At 36.8% G+C, this 18603-nt stretch overlaps 1 protein-coding gene across 24 annotated transcripts in view; it reads right to left on the bottom strand.

Moving 5' to 3' along the window:
- Nucleotides 1-18603, bottom strand: part of PTPRD (protein tyrosine phosphatase receptor type D) — a 2527413-nt gene that overhangs the window by 127856 nt on the left and 2380954 nt on the right. For all 24 annotated transcript variants that reach the window (XM_070794551.1, XM_070794552.1, XM_070794555.1 and 21 more), the window contains one exon: nt 10278-10390. In XM_070794551.1, the coding sequence (XP_070650652.1) occupies nt 10278-10390 (113 nt within the window). The remainder of the gene's footprint in view (nt 1-10277; nt 10391-18603) is intronic.

Genomic DNA, 18603 nt, shown 5'->3' with positions numbered 1-18603 from the left:
TGAATCAGCTTGGAAGAAGAAACTCTTTGTTGCTGATGTGATTATGCTTTTGGACTTAGATGTTGGAACTCGTTTCTAGAACGTTTCCCTGTAGATGGTAGCACTGAACTCATCTACATTTTGTGGGAGGAGCAGTTGAGTGACAGTGATCTAATAATTATAGTGATCTTATCCAGATGAGGCACCCCCAATGACCAGAATGGAAATGCAAAGGCACAAGAGACTGTAGGCTTGTTTGGGGATGAGATGATGTGGACATCCATTACAGTGCTTTAACAGAGAAAATAATAGAGACAAAGATGTTTAGACCTTTTCGAGCGAATCGTGGGAGAGAGTTATTATCATATATGGACTGAGTGGTGGTTTGGCTAGAGAGGGAGGACACAGAGCCAATCAGGGAGGCGTAGGGGACTGAATTACTGCTCAAAGCTGCAAAAGTAAAGCCAGTTGGAGATGGGAAAAGCATTAGTATAACAGCAGTAGAAGACCATCATAATCAACCAATATTTACTTCTGGCATGCACTGGCACGTGGTCTGGATGTATTACTTTGGAAGCTAATGACAGAGAAATCCAAGCAAATCTGTACTGACCCATTACATTCTAATTCAGCATATGTATATATCACAGGCAAAGACATCATGGCGTTCAAGAATCATTACTTCTGATCTGGCAGTATTGCACCAAAGCACTAGGACAAGTAAAACTGTCAACGTGGATGTTCCACAGAAAGGCCAGCAGAGCTTGTGGGACTCTGACGGTTCAGGGGAGGAAATCCCAGGCTAGCGTACTGAACAGGAATTCTACTTCTAGGCCTGCCATCTACTAATAAGAGACAAACCTCTTGTTATCAAGCACCTGAATTTCTTTTTGTGTAAAAATAAAAGTGGGGAGCTAGATAAAGAGTCACTTCTTTATAACTCATTTCAAAATATTCAGGATTTCTGAGCAGAGAAGGGTCTCATGGATATAGTTCATATGTGAAGGTTTTAAATGTAACTGTGTCTTTTCTTTGAGGGGTAACATTTATAGTCTACAAAATAGAAAATTATGCAGTTGAATTGTCAATTTTTTGAATTAAATTTAACACATTTTTTTAGCTAGCCAAATTACCTTATATCATAAGAATATATGATATACATATAGGCATATCATGTATGTATTCAAAATAAGTAAATGTCAACATAAAAATTATGCTAAAGAATAGATCTGGGATGAAACTCCTCTAACATGAAACTCATTTCTTTTCATTATTATTTTTTAAATTAAAGTGTAGTTGATTTACAGTGTTCTGTTAGTTTCTGGTATACAACAAAATGATTCAGTTATATATGTATATATACTTTTTTACATTCTTTTCCATTATTGTTTATTACAATATATTTAATATAGTTCCCTGTGCTATAGAGTAGAAACTTGCATGTTGGGCTTCCCTGGTGGCTCAGTCAGTAAAATAATCTGTCTGCAATGCTGGAGATCAAGGTTCAATCCCTGGGTTGGAAAGAGACGCTGAAGGGAATGGCTACCCACTCCATGTTCTTGCCTGGAGAATTCCATGCACACAGGAGCTTGATGGGGTGACAAAGAGTGGGACATGACTGAGTGAGTTTGTATTTGCTAATCCAAAACTCCTAATTTACTCCTCCCCCCATCCTCTCCTCTGTGGTAACCGTAAGTTTGCTTTTTATATCTGTGAATCTGTTTCTGTTTTGTAAATAAGTCTATTTGTATACTTTAGATCTGACACATAAGTGATCTGATATTTGTTTCTGTCTGACATCACTTAGTACAATATGATAATCTCTAGGTGCATCCATGTTGCTACAAATAGTATTTCATTCGTCTCTATGGCTGAGTAAGATATTCCAGGGTGTATATGTGTGTGTACGGATACACACACACACACACACACACACACACACACATCTTCTTTATCCATTAATCTGTTGATGGGCAGTTTAGATGGCTTCTGTGTCTTGGCCATTGTAAATAGTGCTGTTATGAACATTGGGGGTGCGCGCGTCTTTTTGAATTAGTTTTCTCTGGATATATCTTTAGCATGTTCTTAAGGTACCTCCATACCGTTCGCCATAGTGCACTGATTTACTTTCCCACCAAGAGTAGGAGGGTTCCCTTTTCTCCACACCCTCTACAGCATTTATTATTTAACATGAAACTCTTTAGCTCATATCAGAAAATAATTACCAAGGATCTCTTGCAAAAATGCTATTATATGATTCTCCCTAAACTTCTCTATTGTCCAATGTGGAAATAAAGTTTACAGGATATAATCAAGTATGTTAGAATCTGAATGAAATAGGAGACACTAATTATGAATTTGACCTCACCAAAGTATTTTTTCACTCTTTTGTTTGGAACCTGGTCACTGCTCAGTGTCTGGGAACCAATGTTTTCATTAGAACAGTGTTTTCATATTAGCATCTTTTGAGGTGCTTTGAAATCCCTTCTTTCCAGGTTGCACACCTGACCAATTAACTCAGAATATCTGGGTATGGGAGCCAGACATTGACATTTTTAAAATTCCCCAGTAATACCTTTCAGTCCTTTGGGGATTTTTTGGGGGGGAGCCTGTAACTTTTTTCATTCAAAAATCATATTAGAGTATCTAAGAATGAGATCAGCTTTCTCCTGGTGATACCCTTGAATCTGCTCTAAGTCTCGATTAGGAAGCTTTAGTGCTTTAGCTATTATTAGCAGCAAAGAACTTGAAGTGCAGCTCACAGCTGATGAGGACTTGCTAGGGTCTCGACCTCATCAGTTCAAAGCTACAAATGCACAACATAAATGCATTTTAAAGGAAGGCACCCATTGCATCAGAACAGAGTTTTCATTATGGAGTTATGATATCAACAATACACACTGTCAACATGAAAAATGACAGATGTAGTCAATGAAATCTGCCTTAGGTTGGAGGAAAAAACAGGATGGCTATTTTTTTTTTTTTTGATAGTAACTGTGTAATGGCTTCCTTATAAGATGTAAAACTTTAAAAATCATGGTGCCTTAGACATTACTTAGTCCAGCATTTTCATTTTATAAAAGAGTTCTGAAGACTAGGAAAGTTAAGAGATTTGTATATTTTAGCCCATTATTATTTAGCCCATAGTAAGTAACAAAATCGTAAGTGATTTTGGCATCCTTCTACTGTTTTATTTCTGGAATTGAAGCTGTGATCTTCTAAAGCAGGGGGCAAAGTTTCCAGTGCTAAAGGGCCCAAGTCAGTTAGGAAAAGAAGGAAAAGTGTAAACAGATATTGAATAGTAAACACTCACAAGAAACCTACTCCTCCCCATTTTTGTGCAACCAGGAATCTCCTAGGACTGTTCTTCGTTTATCTACTTTCAATATGAAGTCTCAGCAAAGAGAAATATTTCTCTATTTAAAAAAATACACTTGTGATGAATGGCAGCTGATGTTCTCTTTCAATGTCAGGATTATCCTTAGGGCTGCTATAGACTGGAGAGCTTCTAGAAGGTTGGAAACTCTAGCAGATATCTTCCAAGTGGTACTACAGAGCCAAGAGGGTGAGGCTTCTCAGGCTTTCAGTAGCACCTGAAAACCCAGACAATTATGTTGCTTTCCTCCATTTTCACTTGTTGAAATCCAGTGGGGGTCAAAGAAAAGACCTTTGGAGGCCATATTTGGCTAACAGTGACCTCTGTTTTAGAAGAGCGGAATGTTCCTCTGGTGTGTGAATTAAAATCTAAGAATGCTGAAAGTGAGAGGCAGCATATCTGTGTCACTAGGAGAGACGCTGAGTACTGTGTGTGGGACTGGGCAATGGGTACTTCTCCCATGCTTCACCCTCTATCCCCACTCCTCTCCAATTAAGTCCACTAGGAAGGCAGATGAAGCTCAGAGCAGTAAAAGGACTTGATCAAGGCCATCATTATCAGTAAACTATGGCTTTGTGGGGGTTTTAATCCCACACCTTACCAGTTCTCATTTAGGGAACTTCTCATTATGCCATGCTATCTCTTAAATCATTGAACATCCCTGGGAGAGTGGTATCACATACATAAATATGGACTTGTGAAAGTGGACTGTTCATGCAGTAACATGGCATCATAAACTATTCTCAGTTTGAGAAACTGTGTCAATAATGTATTAGCTTCATTTAGAAGGTATGCTTGTGTTGGTGGTGGGGAACAAGTAAAGGACACTCACACACACACCTGTATTTTTTTTTTTTTTATGTCTTACGAAGACATTGTGAGCTTCCATGGAAATATTTTAAATGTATACATTTAGTTCATGTTAAAAACTGTAGTGCTATTCAGCAGACATGTTTTCAAAACCCCCCTGAAATATCATGTTTTTGCTTTTCAAATGTTCTATTTTATGAGGTCACTACTCTAACCAATATTAAGTTTCAAATGAATTTTTTATATATAGAGAAATGTTTATCAAATACTTGCCTTATTTTTTAAACACTATTAAATGCCAGTAGATACTTTAAAACTTCATAACAACTTTGTTAACTGGAGGTTTTGTGGTCACTAATAGTGGTGGAACATCTTTTAGATGATTTTGCTGTTAATATTCATGTGTGATAATGTAGTAACACTGTCTTCATGGTTTTCCTTTCTAACATATTGTGATAAAGACTGAAGAACAGGTCGTGGCCATGGAACAGAGAAATGTTATTTTGTTCATCAAATCAGAATTATACCTACCTACTTAATAAATCATAGCAACTAAGTTTACAAAATATTTGACAGCTTTTCACATCATTTATGAACTACTTAGCATAACTTCAATAACTATAAATATTCTACATTTACAATTTGCCTCACAAATGAATGGTGAATTAAGAGAACGTTGATTTGTAAGGTATAATTGCTTCTTAGTATGACAATGACATTTTGACTTAATCCATGACTAGGATCATCATTAAGGGAAAGGTACTCCAAGAGTGCTTTTTCAGGTAACACTAAATGACATAATTAAAATTCATTTTTATGTAGGATTTCTCAAAATGCAGGATTTGAACGAACCATGTTCCTTTATATCAGAAGTTTAGCATTTAGATGCAAAGAACCAACGTTTCTGAAATACAAAAAGAGTACATCTAGTATTATTCATTTAGGTATATGCTTACGTTTCCTACAGTACAAAATAAAATATAAGGAGATACGTATAAAAATTGATTTTGTTAGCACTGATCCGGTTAATACTACTAGTGCATCAGAAGAGATGCCTCAAGAGCTTTCAAAATCACTCAGTTGCTATGCAGACATTTGTGTTGCTGATACGGCTATTTCTGATACGTTAACATTTTATGAGTTTGTTTTTGTATTTCACAGCCCATCAATCACCTACCATCCATGTATGCTTTAGGGCAAAACATATTAAGGTCATTCATGGAATGAAAACGAAGTTTTTACATTGTACCATCTGATCATCAATTTTTAAATCTCTTTTCCTAAAAGGTGCAAGTACAAAGTCTAGAGTTTTGTTTTTGTGTGGAAAACAATAAAAATTGGGAGTAAGGGGAGTGAGGATTCTAAGTAAGGGGTACAGATACTGGAAAAAGAATTTTTTAGGAAAAAAAAAATCTAAACAATTCAGACCAAAGTGGGTTGGTCTGAGGGAGAAGTCTGCAGGCACAAAGAAAGCTGCTGACTAGCATGCCTCATGATGGTATTAGTTTCCATGTCCTTTTACATTTTTTTTTAATACTAGAAAGAAAGCTTATTTCTTTAAGATGCTGAACTTCTAAATTTGCTTTGTTGGAAAAAATAGAAATAGGGCCACATACCAGTAATGTTTTGGTTTTCTTATAAATCACCATCTTTTGACAATATTATATTTACTTTAGTCATTGTGTCCAATTCTAGAGGCCACCTCCCAGATGGGCTACACAGTAGGTAAGGCTTTTTACAGGATTTCAAAAATGTCCATCATTGACAATCTCTATCAAAATGGTAAAGTAAAATGTGCCTGCCCTAGGACTCAGCCATCACACTCCCAGGCGCCCACCATTCAGAAATAACAGCAATGTGAAACGGTCTGGGCTCAGTACTGCTCAGTACAGTATGTTTTGTAAGAGCAAAATGCAGAAAATGAGTTAGCCTCCATTAATAAGGACTGAGATGATATATTTTGTGACATCTGTTGAACAGAATATCATCAATACTATCAGCTGTTAAAGGAGATAAAACTTCATATATTAGCTTGGAAAATGTAGTTAAATATTAAAATAGGAAATTTCATGTAAATGCATCTGTATTTATATACCTGCTATATATATTATCATTTAAAGAACTTGTATACACAAAAAATTCTGGAAATACATGCATGAAACTCCTTATGGTAGATATTTCTGGAAAGTAAAATTGGGAGTATAGGAAATCATTTACACTTTATTTTAAATATGTCAAAAGAAGAAAAAGCAAGATAAAGAATAATTTTTCTTTTATAAAAGTATTTTTTTGCCTTTTACAACTTATATAAATCACACACAAAATTTAAATAATACACTGCATAACCATATAGCCATAACCTAAGTATAACTATTGTTAAGCTTACTTTCTATTAAAAAAATTTTTTCCTCAGTAAACATGTGCTACTTTTATAATTAATTAAGAAATATTGATGGGCCGATTATAAAGCAACTTGGAAATTTTTTTAATAAGAAAAGCTTTCTTCCCACCAAAAAAGCAGTTCACTTTTGTTTAACATGTAACTCGTCTATCAGCCATCCTAACACATATCCAGTTACCACTGTCCACAGAGATGTGTAAGGCTTAAATAGGGGTTTCATTAAAAGCATCTTTTATAAGAGAGTCTTTTCTTCCCTTCCTTCACAGATCTTAAAGATTTATAAAAATTGATGACTAGTTACTAATTCTAGAACAGTCTTCTACATCTCTTCCCTCACTTACTCATTGTGTCCATTTTATTGCATTATCCACTTGAGGTTGTAAGTCTCACCTTAGCTAAATGATCCCTTCAACTGACCTATTCCACACCAGTTCTGACTGTCCCCGCAGACCATGAAGTGATGTCACCGTTGTAAGCCATAGTCTCTCAAGAGATTAGGTAGTGCAGGTTCTCACAATTGCAACCTGGCTGCACACTGCCATCTGAATCCTTAACAGACAGATAAATATATTCGTGGAAAATACCTACAAGCAGAGGTACCTGCTCTTAATTTGCAAAAGGCGAGCATTTCTAATCCTGTCTAGATGCTTGAATAGTGTTTAACAAACAGAAGGACCTGATTATCACCCCAAATTTGGCAAGTATGCTTAAAGCAAAGTTCCTCTCCACATCCCACAACTTCACAGAGATGGTATCATGAAAAGAACAGATTTCTCTGTTTTCACTTTGTACCCAGAGACAAAATTCTGACCTTTTTCTTTCCCGGACCCAGAGACATATGTGTTTGTGGTACTACAATTAGGGAAATAATTCTTTGAAGTACTTAATGCCAAATACTGTATCTGTATGAAATTTTGTATGTATGTTTCAATATCTTTTGAATATGAAGCAGAATTTGGGAAAAAGATCTGGCTCTTTAAACCCAGACGCTCCAACAAAAATAAGTAACTCAAAATGTAAATAGATTTTTAATTCACAAGATGATTTTTTTTAAAGGAAAGTAGAATTAAGAATCGGTGAACTAAGCAATAAGCTTCCTTTACCTTCTGAAAGACCTACTGAATTTCAAATGATAATGTTAGTTTGACATTTTATCATCCACAACAGACTCATCAGAAGTAGAAATCAATTTGCTTTCAAGATCAAATTCTGTGCTAGGGGCTGGTTACATAAATCACAGGTTTCTGATTTCATTGAAAATCATGGATTGTTAAGTCTCTACTTGTGCATACTATTAAGTAACATTGTCATATTATATAATAGTTGTACATAACTATATACGCAAAGGTATGATGTATATAAAAAGCACATTTCAGAAACTGAAGGGTGAATGGCTTAAAATCCAAAAATATAAGTACAAATTAAAATTGCTTCCTGTGCAATACCTACGAAAAGTGTTTTAGAATAAAAGAATCATTTTATTTGATCATCCAGCAAAGCCCTTGATTATTTACAAACCAGGGAGGATTAGCACAATAAAGCTACTTGGTTAACAATCCCAACTTCTGCTCTTATCCTATCAGCAAGTAATTAAATTCATAGCCCCTGGCTAGAATCCCCACTGGCTGAAGCAAACTGAAACATACTCTATGAATTTCACATTAACACGTGAGTCTATTTTCTTTGTAAACTGGTCAGATTTTCAGGACAGCAGGCCACATTCTAGAGCTTGGGAGGCACAAAGACTATTTCAACAAACCAAGACTTAACTAGACTGCTTAACTGAGCAGGCGGTGACAGCGTAACGCTGCCTGTGAATAGACGTGCTAGGATCTTGGGACAATTTCTCCTGTTTTCTTCTATTCCTCTTAAACCACCTCTCTCCTTTTTACTGTTTGCCCACTTTATTCCACTATCCATTTGAGGTAAGTTTAATCTTAGTTAAATGATATCTTCTGGTGGCTCAAATGGTACAGAATCTGCCTGCAATCCAGGAGACCCAGGTTTGATCCCTGGGTCAGGAAGATCTCTTGGAGAAGGAATGGCAACCCACTCCAGTATTCTTGCCTGGAGAATTCCATGGACAGAGGAGCCTGGCGGGCTACAGTCCATGGGGCTGTAAAGAGTTGGACACGACTAAGTAACTAACACTAACCATAAGCCTAAGTCCCCATTTTATTTTGTTAAAGCTGTTGTTGATAAAAGGAATTTCACTTCGATTGTACCCTTCATTCTTTCTAGTGACTTATATGGAACTTAGCATGTTCTACTCTATAAAGGGATCTAATATTCCCACATACATTGGGGAAATTAGATTCTTATTAGCATTCTTGAATATGGGGATATCTTGGTTGAAGGCATTGGTATTTCCCTTGTAGCCACCAGCACTCTGCTAGTAACCCTTTCTGCACAGTAGCCATTCAGGTGTCACTCTCTCGGTGCTGGGCTGATGAGGGATAGCACTCCCAGTGGCTCTATTTTGCTGCTAATCTTGCCTTTATACTAAGCCTCTTAAATAAATGCCCATCAAGAGATATTTAGTTATATGGAAAATTTATTTTAACTTTCATGCTGACGAAGGTACATCTTTGCTTTTCAAGGAATAAACCTCATTTGAGAGAGATTTTTTTTTTTTTTAAAGCCCACGTCTATGGTGATTGGTAGAGCCACGTTTAAAATTCCATGCATTTCTTTTAACTGGATAGTTACTAGTTACTATGGCATATCTACGTGTAAAATCACACATATGGTAAATACAGTAAACTGTGCCCTTTCAATTCCAAGCAATTCACAGAAAATGTGCAGTGTAGTAAATCTGTGGTATACCATAATGAGTAGAATATCCATTTGACACAGAAAACTTTCAAACAATTTGGGATACGATACTAACATCAAATTGTCATCAAATGGACTTCTTAGATCAGCTCTTTAATTTTTTTCATTTTCATTAGGTACTGAGACAATGCCACTCAGCTGTATAGTTTAGCTCTCTCTACCATTCATCATTTTGGCATAAACAAGATTTAGGTGAAAAAAGGCAAAATGGAGTTAGCCTTGCAGTAACAATGCTGAACAAAACACCCCTCAGCAGGAATAATATTTTTCCTCTGTTGAAGCACTTAATGTTCTTTAAGAAACAAGCATATATTTCTTATCCTCAATCACTCTGAGCAAATCCTCAGCAAGAAACCTAAACTGGTTAGTGAAATTTAGTAAAGGTAACATACAATTTTTTCCCTTGTTTTTCTCTTCCCTTCCCCTTTCTTTCAGAATAACACAGACACAAATTAATAGAGAAATAGATTTAAAAAAATGTATTGTTTCCCAATGAGATGAATGAGGTAACATTCCATCCATCTACTCATTCACTTTATAAGGTAAGAAACTGGATTCTTTCCAGATAGGTGTCATTGAAAATAATCAACTGTGCTAATAAGCTCATAAAAATGGCAAATATTTTTAAGACTTTAGGTTTTCCAAAACTTGAAGGAAAAATTATGTTTTTCCTCTTTCCACCCCACCTCAGATTTTCACAAAGAATATAATTTCCTTTCAAGACATATGTTCTGCTGAGTCTCAGTAATAATAAAGAAGGAAGATAAACAACTGTTAGAAATCAAGTGATACAGTCACCTCTCATGGCGGTGTCATTGGGGCTATAAAACTTTCAGGAAACACTGTGTTCTGGACAAGATGAGTCGTGCTTCTTACCTGGTGTTTGGAAATTAAGGCGCCTCAGTTCTACTGGGTCTGTTGGATGGTGTGAAGGGACCTCCTTACTATTTGGTATGCTGCTCTTTCTAGAGTCAGATTCTGCCCTCTTCCTATAGGGAGAGAATAAAATTTAAGAATTAAAACAACCAAAAAAACTGAAACGGATTTAAAAAAGTAAACGATTATGTATGTGTTGCCACCCTACCCTTCCCCACTCCTTCCCCCCCACCCCCATCCCCATTTGTAGTCTTAAAACTTTCTGACCTTTCTGACTTTGTTAAGCTAACTTTTTTCTCTCCTGGCCTACAGTATTTCCTCATGTCTGAAAATTTTAAGTGGATGATCTGTAAGTCCTCCTTTAGCTCTAGAATTAAATAATTCAGAGACTCTGCCTTTGAGGTGCCAGTGAGATAGGTTTGGAAACTTGTTCAGCTTTTCTTCCTTGTCCACTAGTTCTCTTTGGGAGGAAAAGGATAGAGTAACCCTAATAACCAATACTATGATTGTAGTTACCATGGAAATAAACTCAGAAACTACTTGGCCTCAAGCTAAACAGCTAAATCTGCCCCCCTCCTTTTTCCTGCAGGATTCATGACCAGTGACTACAAAGTGGACCTGCATTGGGTTTTCCCATAACCAGATAAATGCAGGAAGTGTATTTCTAAGAGTTCAAGTTACCCTAATACGTGGAATGAGAATCAGGACCAGACCAAACCAGCATCCTTTTTCTCTTTTAAATTCCAAGGAAAAAGCCATGTTGCCTGTTTATGGTGTCAAGGTAAGTATCTTTGCTTAAGGTGTCATGATGTAATTTTAAAAAATGTCTATGCAACAAATGTCAGGCTTTTCATAAGATTGCTTTATCCATGTTTTTTCCAGACAAATAATCACAGCTGCTTCTGCTGCTGCTAAGTCGCTTTGGACACAGAGTGGTACCTAAATACTTTCCTTTAGTTGAATTAGATTAAAAACTCACTTAACTAAGGGAGAACTTTTCAAACAGTGGTTTCTTCCCAATACAGATTCTAGCAATCTCCAGGCTGGAGTCATAATCTTAGCATCTCATCCTGCTCAGAGCAAAGACATTCTTATCTGGGAGGAGGGGGCAGCAGTGGGTAGGAACTCTCTCTGTCCCTTTTGGATATGACTGTGGTACAGCTCATTAGTGTTGCTGTGGCAATGGGCTCTCATTCAATGCCACCCAGGTCGTTCCATGGTTAGCTAGAGGGCTCCTGTTAAATAGCCTTTCTTCCCATCTCTGCTCATCTGTATAGAATGAAACCAACCAGAGGATGAAGGGAAGACTGATGCAAAGGGAAAGTATACTTGATTTGCTCAAGTGCAATGCCTTTGGCAAAATGTTCTCAGTGCGATGAATTTTGGGGGGTGAGTCCTGTTAAGACACATTGTTCTCTCAGAACCTTGGATTAACCTGTCTCAGGATTTACTGTTTCTACCTAAAATTCTCAAGTATAGCCTTAGGACAGAGCGTACTGCCAAACATACTACCAGTCAGAGGAAAGCAGTGAATTGGAGGCATGTCAGAGGAACTGGCAGCTCCAGTTATATGGAGTGGAAAATGAGAAGGAAAGAAAAAGAAGAGATGGAAAGCTGGTGAGAGTTATATGAGAATGAGGAGAAAAAGGGGCTAAGAAGACAATGTGAAAGGAGAGGACAACCACTTGCAGAGTAGAAAATGGGACTGTGTTGACGCTGTGGGTATTAGCCTCATGACACAGAGACATGCTTTACTATCGAAGATAAATTGGTTAACAAAACACCACCAAGCTTGGCCAGTCAATCAATCTCAAGTGTAACAAACATATGGTTGGTCTTTTCCAAGTAATCCCAGTAGCCCTTCTCAGGTTTTGGTCTTTTCACAGTCTGGCACATTTTTTTTTTTTTTTTTCACTTATGTGCCAGATATGATGCCTAAAATCTGGATTTGTATCCCTTTTCAGAATGGCTCTACAGTCTGTCTTGCAGTGTTATGGAAGCCACGTGAAGAAATATCTGGGCAAGGAGACACTGTTACAGGTATTGGGGGACATCCTCCTTATCTTCTGTTGTGCTGAGGCCAGATTGAGTGGCAGTGAGGCAGAGGGAGAAAAAAGAACACTCTGCAAAGACATTTAGTCAATTTCTTTGGTACCAGGAATGCTAAAATCCTATCTTGTTGCCCAGTGAGTCTTGGAAAACCCAGATCATGAGACTAAAATGACAAGTCGCTCTTGTAACAAGCGGGAGGGGTGTCCTGACATTTCATAACTAACTTTTCCCTCAATCTGTCGAAATAAGATAATCTCTAAGAAACCAGTTTCCAAAACTCCTAGCCAGCTAAGGAAAATCAGCTGTTTAAATTTCATTCTGCTTCATCTCGTTGTGATGATCACCGCACGGTACTTCTGACTGCCCACACTTTACCGCATGGTTTCTAAACAGAAATGTGTTAAAATGTGAGTTTTTAACAAAGAATTTCTAAGGAAGATTGCAGGATGAAGAGTTCGATCATCATCAGAAACAATGATTGTTTTTAAAAATGAAATTTACTGTTACAAAGTATTAAAAGGCATATAATGGTCTAAATCAAGCCCAGTATGAACATCAGGAGTGACATTTCTTTTTTTCTATAAGTTTTCGTAGATCTCATTATTCTCAATTAGAAAAAAATAACAAATAGTGACTAGAAACAGATTCTGAATATTGCCTTGCTATTTTTTTTCTATCAGATTTATAAATTCCTAGGCTAAGTTTATTTCTTACAGCGAGAAGTATCTACCATGGGCAGGCATTATCTGCGTGAAAAGAAAATAGAAAAGCACATGACATTTCAGATATGGCAGAAAATGCTAATTGTATAAAAATGTTTTTATCTGGGCTGTGACTAATGTACAACAAAAACACTGCTCTGTGGTCGCAGTGGGGTTTTATTTTCATCTAGTCTCACCTGCTCTACATATGAAGTGGGGAACAAAAACACAGGGGCATGGTGTGGAAGATCGTAACTACTGTATTTGGAACAAAAATATTCAGACATATACATAGAGGCTTTTGGAAGAAATGTATTCATTTAATAGAGATTTCAAAGAAATCAGTTCACAACGATTCTGACGTCCTCAAGAACGAAGCCCAACTTTGCCACTATTTGTCTGTGTCTCCTCGGGTAAGTCAACTGCAAACCTAACACGTAATTTCTTCACTTATAAAACAGGGGAGGAGGGTTAGATGATGTTAAGTTTTGGCCCAACTCTCTTGATAGAACAAGAAGGTAGTGATGAAATTGTGAAATGTGGACAGCTTTATAGTGAGAGGTAGATCTCTGAGTATATTAAGTGGATTCAAAGTGTTTTGACTTTTGCCTTAAAAAAACTATTTGCGTGTGTTTTCCTGCTGGATTAATAACAAGCACAGCTTCTCTGAGGTACTCAGTTTGCTGTCAGTGAAAGTGTAACACAGCTTGTTGACCAGTGTTACGTGGTTTTAAGGAAAATAATGTAGTGGTGATTCTCTGGTATGCATCAGAGTCACCCAAGAGGGCTTGTTAAACTACAGGCTGCTGGACCAACTCCCCAGAGTTTCTGATTCAGTAGGTCTGAGGTCAGTGGGATCAAGAATTTGTGTTTCTATCAAGTTCCTAGGTGATGCTGATGCTCTTGCTACTTGTCTCCATAGAGAACCACTGGAATACAACACTGGAAGGGAGGCAGGTTAGATGGGCATCGAGGTCCTTTGCTTAATTTTAATCAGGAATTCATACATGTGTGTGTGTGTGTTAGAAAGCTGAAAGGTTAGCTTGGACTGATCAGTAAATAAGCAAGCAATATAGGAATAATTATTATTGCTATTATTCTTCAAGGCTGGAGGACAGGGAAAACAATTTGGAATTAAATATAAATTTATACTAAAGTACTGCCGTCGATATTAGCAGGGTATAAAAATGTTAGTATTCCTGTACAAAGGGTCTTGAGATCATAGTTTCAGTAAAAACAAACAAAACAAAACGAAAATGACTCACATTAACACATACAAATGCTCAGTTAACCTTGACTACAAACAAAACTCAGAGACAGGTTTTACTACCTTCTAAATTTAATCTATTTTACATCATATATAAACTACCTCTTCCTGAGTCATTTTAATATAAAAATTACTTTTTATACCTAGGCATTGTCCACGTTCCCTTTGCCAGTTTCATCTTTTATATCCAACCTCCACCATTACCCCCTCAATACCTCCAAAGTCTACCTGTGTGTTTTGCTTTTTTTTTTTTTTTTTTGCACTGAGCATTAAAGGGGATTGTTCTCTATTCCTCACCTGTCAGGTTTACTGCTCCAATTTAATGCAGCAAAAAAGAAAAAGAGAGGCTAAATGTTAGTTGGCCAATGGTAACGAGAGTAACCATGACAACCAAGATTTAACAGCTCAAAATTAGGGACATACACTGACACACATTAGAAAATGATAGCATATCAAAATATTTCAAGGCCTCTAATCAATCATGAAGCAAATGGAGGACATGAGAGTACATGGCTAAGCAAAGCATTTGTGTGTGTAGTAATGTCAGATTCACTTTTATTCATCAACCTACAAAACACTACCACAATTAATTATATCCTAGGAAGAGTTTTATGGTACAGAGATTTGATTTTTAAAAAACATGCCATGAGACAACAACTCATGCACTTAATGGGAATATAACATTATCCCATATAAGAAATTTAGTTCATTAAAAACAAGCTTCTGTTAAGAGGTACATCGTTCCTTTAAAATACCTGCAAATTGCACTGCCCTGCAGAAGAATGTGCACAATTGTATAATACACCACAAGGTAAGAAGTGGCAGAGATGAGTTCTTCAAACACATTTTGGCAAGTAAGGTGATTGATTATAAATCTTTTTTTTCAAGTAAAAGCTTAAATACATTGTCAGTGTTGGAAAATATAATACTCATCATTATATCTACAGAGCATAACCCATCTATATAGCTGTGCTAATCCAGAAAAGCAATTTATTACCAGCCACTGACATGCCCCGTATGTTCCTAGTCACAGACGCACTACTGTACGTGAACACTTCCAGCTCGCTCTCATTGGCACTTTCACCTGTGATGATGATGACTGTTGAACCATGTTCTTTATGCAGAAAGTATAACCTTCACCTAAAAAGAATTCATCTAAATAGTCCTCATGTTGCGGCAAACTGCAAAATGTTTTGTGAGTTCTCAATCGCAAGAAACAAAGGTACCAGGTCTACCTCATTGCCAAGGAACTATATACCCAGATTGCTACAATATCTTCCCTTAAGGTAATCCAGTCCATAGCTTTTGAAAAGTACAAAGTCCACATTTAAACTGTACAAACACACACACATACAAAGTGAATAATGAAAATGATATCAGACACACAGGTTCTTTTGATTCTTAAAGTGGTTTAGCTAGTTACGCCAAGTTTTTAAAAATCCTACAGTGTTCCTAACTTGGCTTATTTTTAATCAGTGACGTCATCTGTGAATCCCTTGTAAGAAAACCTATTTCTCTGACAGAGTGAAATACTTTGTGAATTGCCAGTTTTGTACATGAAAAGGCTGTTGAATACTAGGATGAACCACTGCATACTCTCTACGTCATTCCTCTGCCACAGAAACGTCAGCCTTACTGCACATGGGGACATATTTTGTGCAAATATCTATGAGTTTAAATCTTTTGGATTTTAAATTGCAGGCTAAGGATTTCATTACAGCTCTTGCCAGTCAAGATGAAGGTGATAATGAGAGATGGAATACATAAGAGGAGGGAAGTGTATCTATCACTAAAAATTTGATTATTCAGTAGCCCTCTGTGCCATGCACTTGCCTTGGCACAAGGAAATACCATGAGGAATAAGACGGAGTCCTTGACCTACAGTTTAGAGGGCACAGAAAGCCATGGAAATGGGCAATGGCAGTAATGTGGTGGGTTCTATGATAAAGATAAGCAGAAAGTGCTTTAGAAGCGTAGAGAAGGGGACCCTAAGGCAGCCTTAACCGCTAAAAGAAAGAGGACACGAGGTGGACACTCAGAAAGGCTTTCATTTAGTAAGTGGATTTTAGCTGCTAAAGCGTGAGTGAGAGTGAGTTTGCTGGGTCAAGAAAGACAAGTGCCTGTGGAATGAGTAGGAAGGCTTTCGGAAGGACCTCCTCAATGGCAAGAAGGCACAGCCCAGTGCAGATGCCTATTTCTTCGTAGCATCTCAAAATAGTCTGGACTCTAGTTTTTTCCTTGATGATACCATGGAAATGCATGTAGGGCTGATTCAAACAGAAGATATTCAAAAAGAAGATTAAAGACGTAGAGTCCACAGGGAGCCACTGTGGGATCTGGGAAAAGGAGAAAAAGGAAAGGTCTACACCTTAGTCACATCTTCCTCATGGTCTTCACACATGAACGTCAGAGGTGGGGATGGAAATTATTTACTCTCTACAGTGTCCACTCACATTAGACTATTACTACTGAAGAATGACAATTTGGTCTAGACCGTGCCTTAGTGCTTTCTAACATCCTAATCCATTTTTTCCCTTTCATAGATTTACATTTTAAGAATATTTTCTATAGAAATAATCCCTGAACAGTTTTAGAAGTAATGGTTGCAAAGTCTTGCAGATGTAGCAGATGTGCAGGGTAGATGAACATCAAAGAATATTCAATTACTTTATGAATTCTTGTTTCTTTGTAGGGGAAGATAGATGAAGGACAACATGGAGTCATTTAGAAAACATACACATGCACTGAAGGGAAAAAAAATACAACGTTAATTCTATTACTTGACTGTTTAGGTTCTCATATTTAAAAAAGGTCCATTATCTAATCTATGTACTTGTTTTAGAAGTGAAGAAACCAGGGCCTGGAGTGCTAGCATGACTTTCTATCCCCTACAGCCGCTAGTTAAAAGCTGGGACTTGAACTCAGGTTACCTGCTTCCTAATTTATTTTTTTTCTAAACTTTGCTTCATCTTCTCTCTGAAGTTTAAACTGTTAAATCACTGCACATGTATCACAGATACAGTCCAGAATTAAAAAAAAAAAATCTTAGTGCAGGAAAATTAGCAAAACCTACCAAACATTTCATTACTACTATTCTGATGGCCCTTTATGACCCTTACAAAGCCTCAGTGATATGTTTTGTTATTGATTATCAATGTATTATGGGTTTTAGCACATTTAAAACAAAGTCAAATGAACAGAATGCAAATGAAAATAACTGCTATTCCATATTACTATAATTAATAGAAGTAAATCTCCTCAGCCAACTCAGTGAGATTTATATTTTCATATGGACAAACCATCCACAGCTATAGACCTGTTCCTAACAAAGGTAGTCTTGTAAACAGGTGTATATTACCAACAGGATTATCAAGATACTGTGAGTCAGCAGTATTACATACTCATCCCCTAATTAAAGTATTATTTGCATACAGAAAGTAAAATACTTTAATAATAGTAATGATGATAATCAATTCTGAGTGATTACCAATGACCTGTGTATAAACTGAAAAGCACCTAAAAAGAGAGGTATAGTGTTTGCTATATAATTTTCTTTGCTCAGATTCCAAGCTATTAGAGACACTATTCATTGCCTACAGATTTCCTCTTGAACTGTTTCATGATAATCAGGAAGGACATTGTTGGGTCTACTTGAGTTTCAAGTCAGGAATGTTCTTACTGCTGAAGCAAGCATTTCTATTTCAGAAATGCTTCATGGGCTTTCAGATGGTTAGCTAAATATACTTAGCATTTGAGTGTGTGCATTTCCCAACAATTGCTTTAGACAATGCTCACATATGCATACACTAAAATGCAACTTATATAGCCATAATATCTTTAAATATGATGCCTTTTTTGTAGGATTAGGAAACATTAAAAACTGAGTTGTTATTTTTCAAGCACACGTGGATAAAGAAAACAATTACCAAAGTTAGAATCTTATTTCTCCATATAAACGTAACTAGTTTACAAGGCCATGCACATATCTATTAAATGGCATGACTTAATGATAGCCAGATAGATCCTCATAAAATACAACTTTAAAAAAGTAAGCATCTTTTTCATTCTGAGTAATAACAAATGTCATGTGATGTGATCTAGAAACGCAGTTGTCAACAAGCAATTTTCTGCTCTGACCCCACAGCAGGATGTCAACATATAGTCGTTTTCTGTAAAACATATATTTTTAACTTTTTTCTTATTGTATTCTCTTTTGGTAATAAGTGCAGTACATAAGAAGCAAAGGGTACTAGCTCTTGCCTGCCTGGACTCACATGGGATCTTTTACTGTTCTGGGGCATGTGGG

This window comes from Bos indicus, chromosome 8 (genome assembly GCF_029378745.1).
Source record: "Bos indicus isolate NIAB-ARS_2022 breed Sahiwal x Tharparkar chromosome 8, NIAB-ARS_B.indTharparkar_mat_pri_1.0, whole genome shotgun sequence".
NCBI lineage: Eukaryota > Metazoa > Chordata > Mammalia > Artiodactyla > Bovidae > Bos > Bos indicus.
Note: the sequence above shows the minus strand (reverse complement) of the source record. Positions and strands in the feature narration are given on the sequence as shown.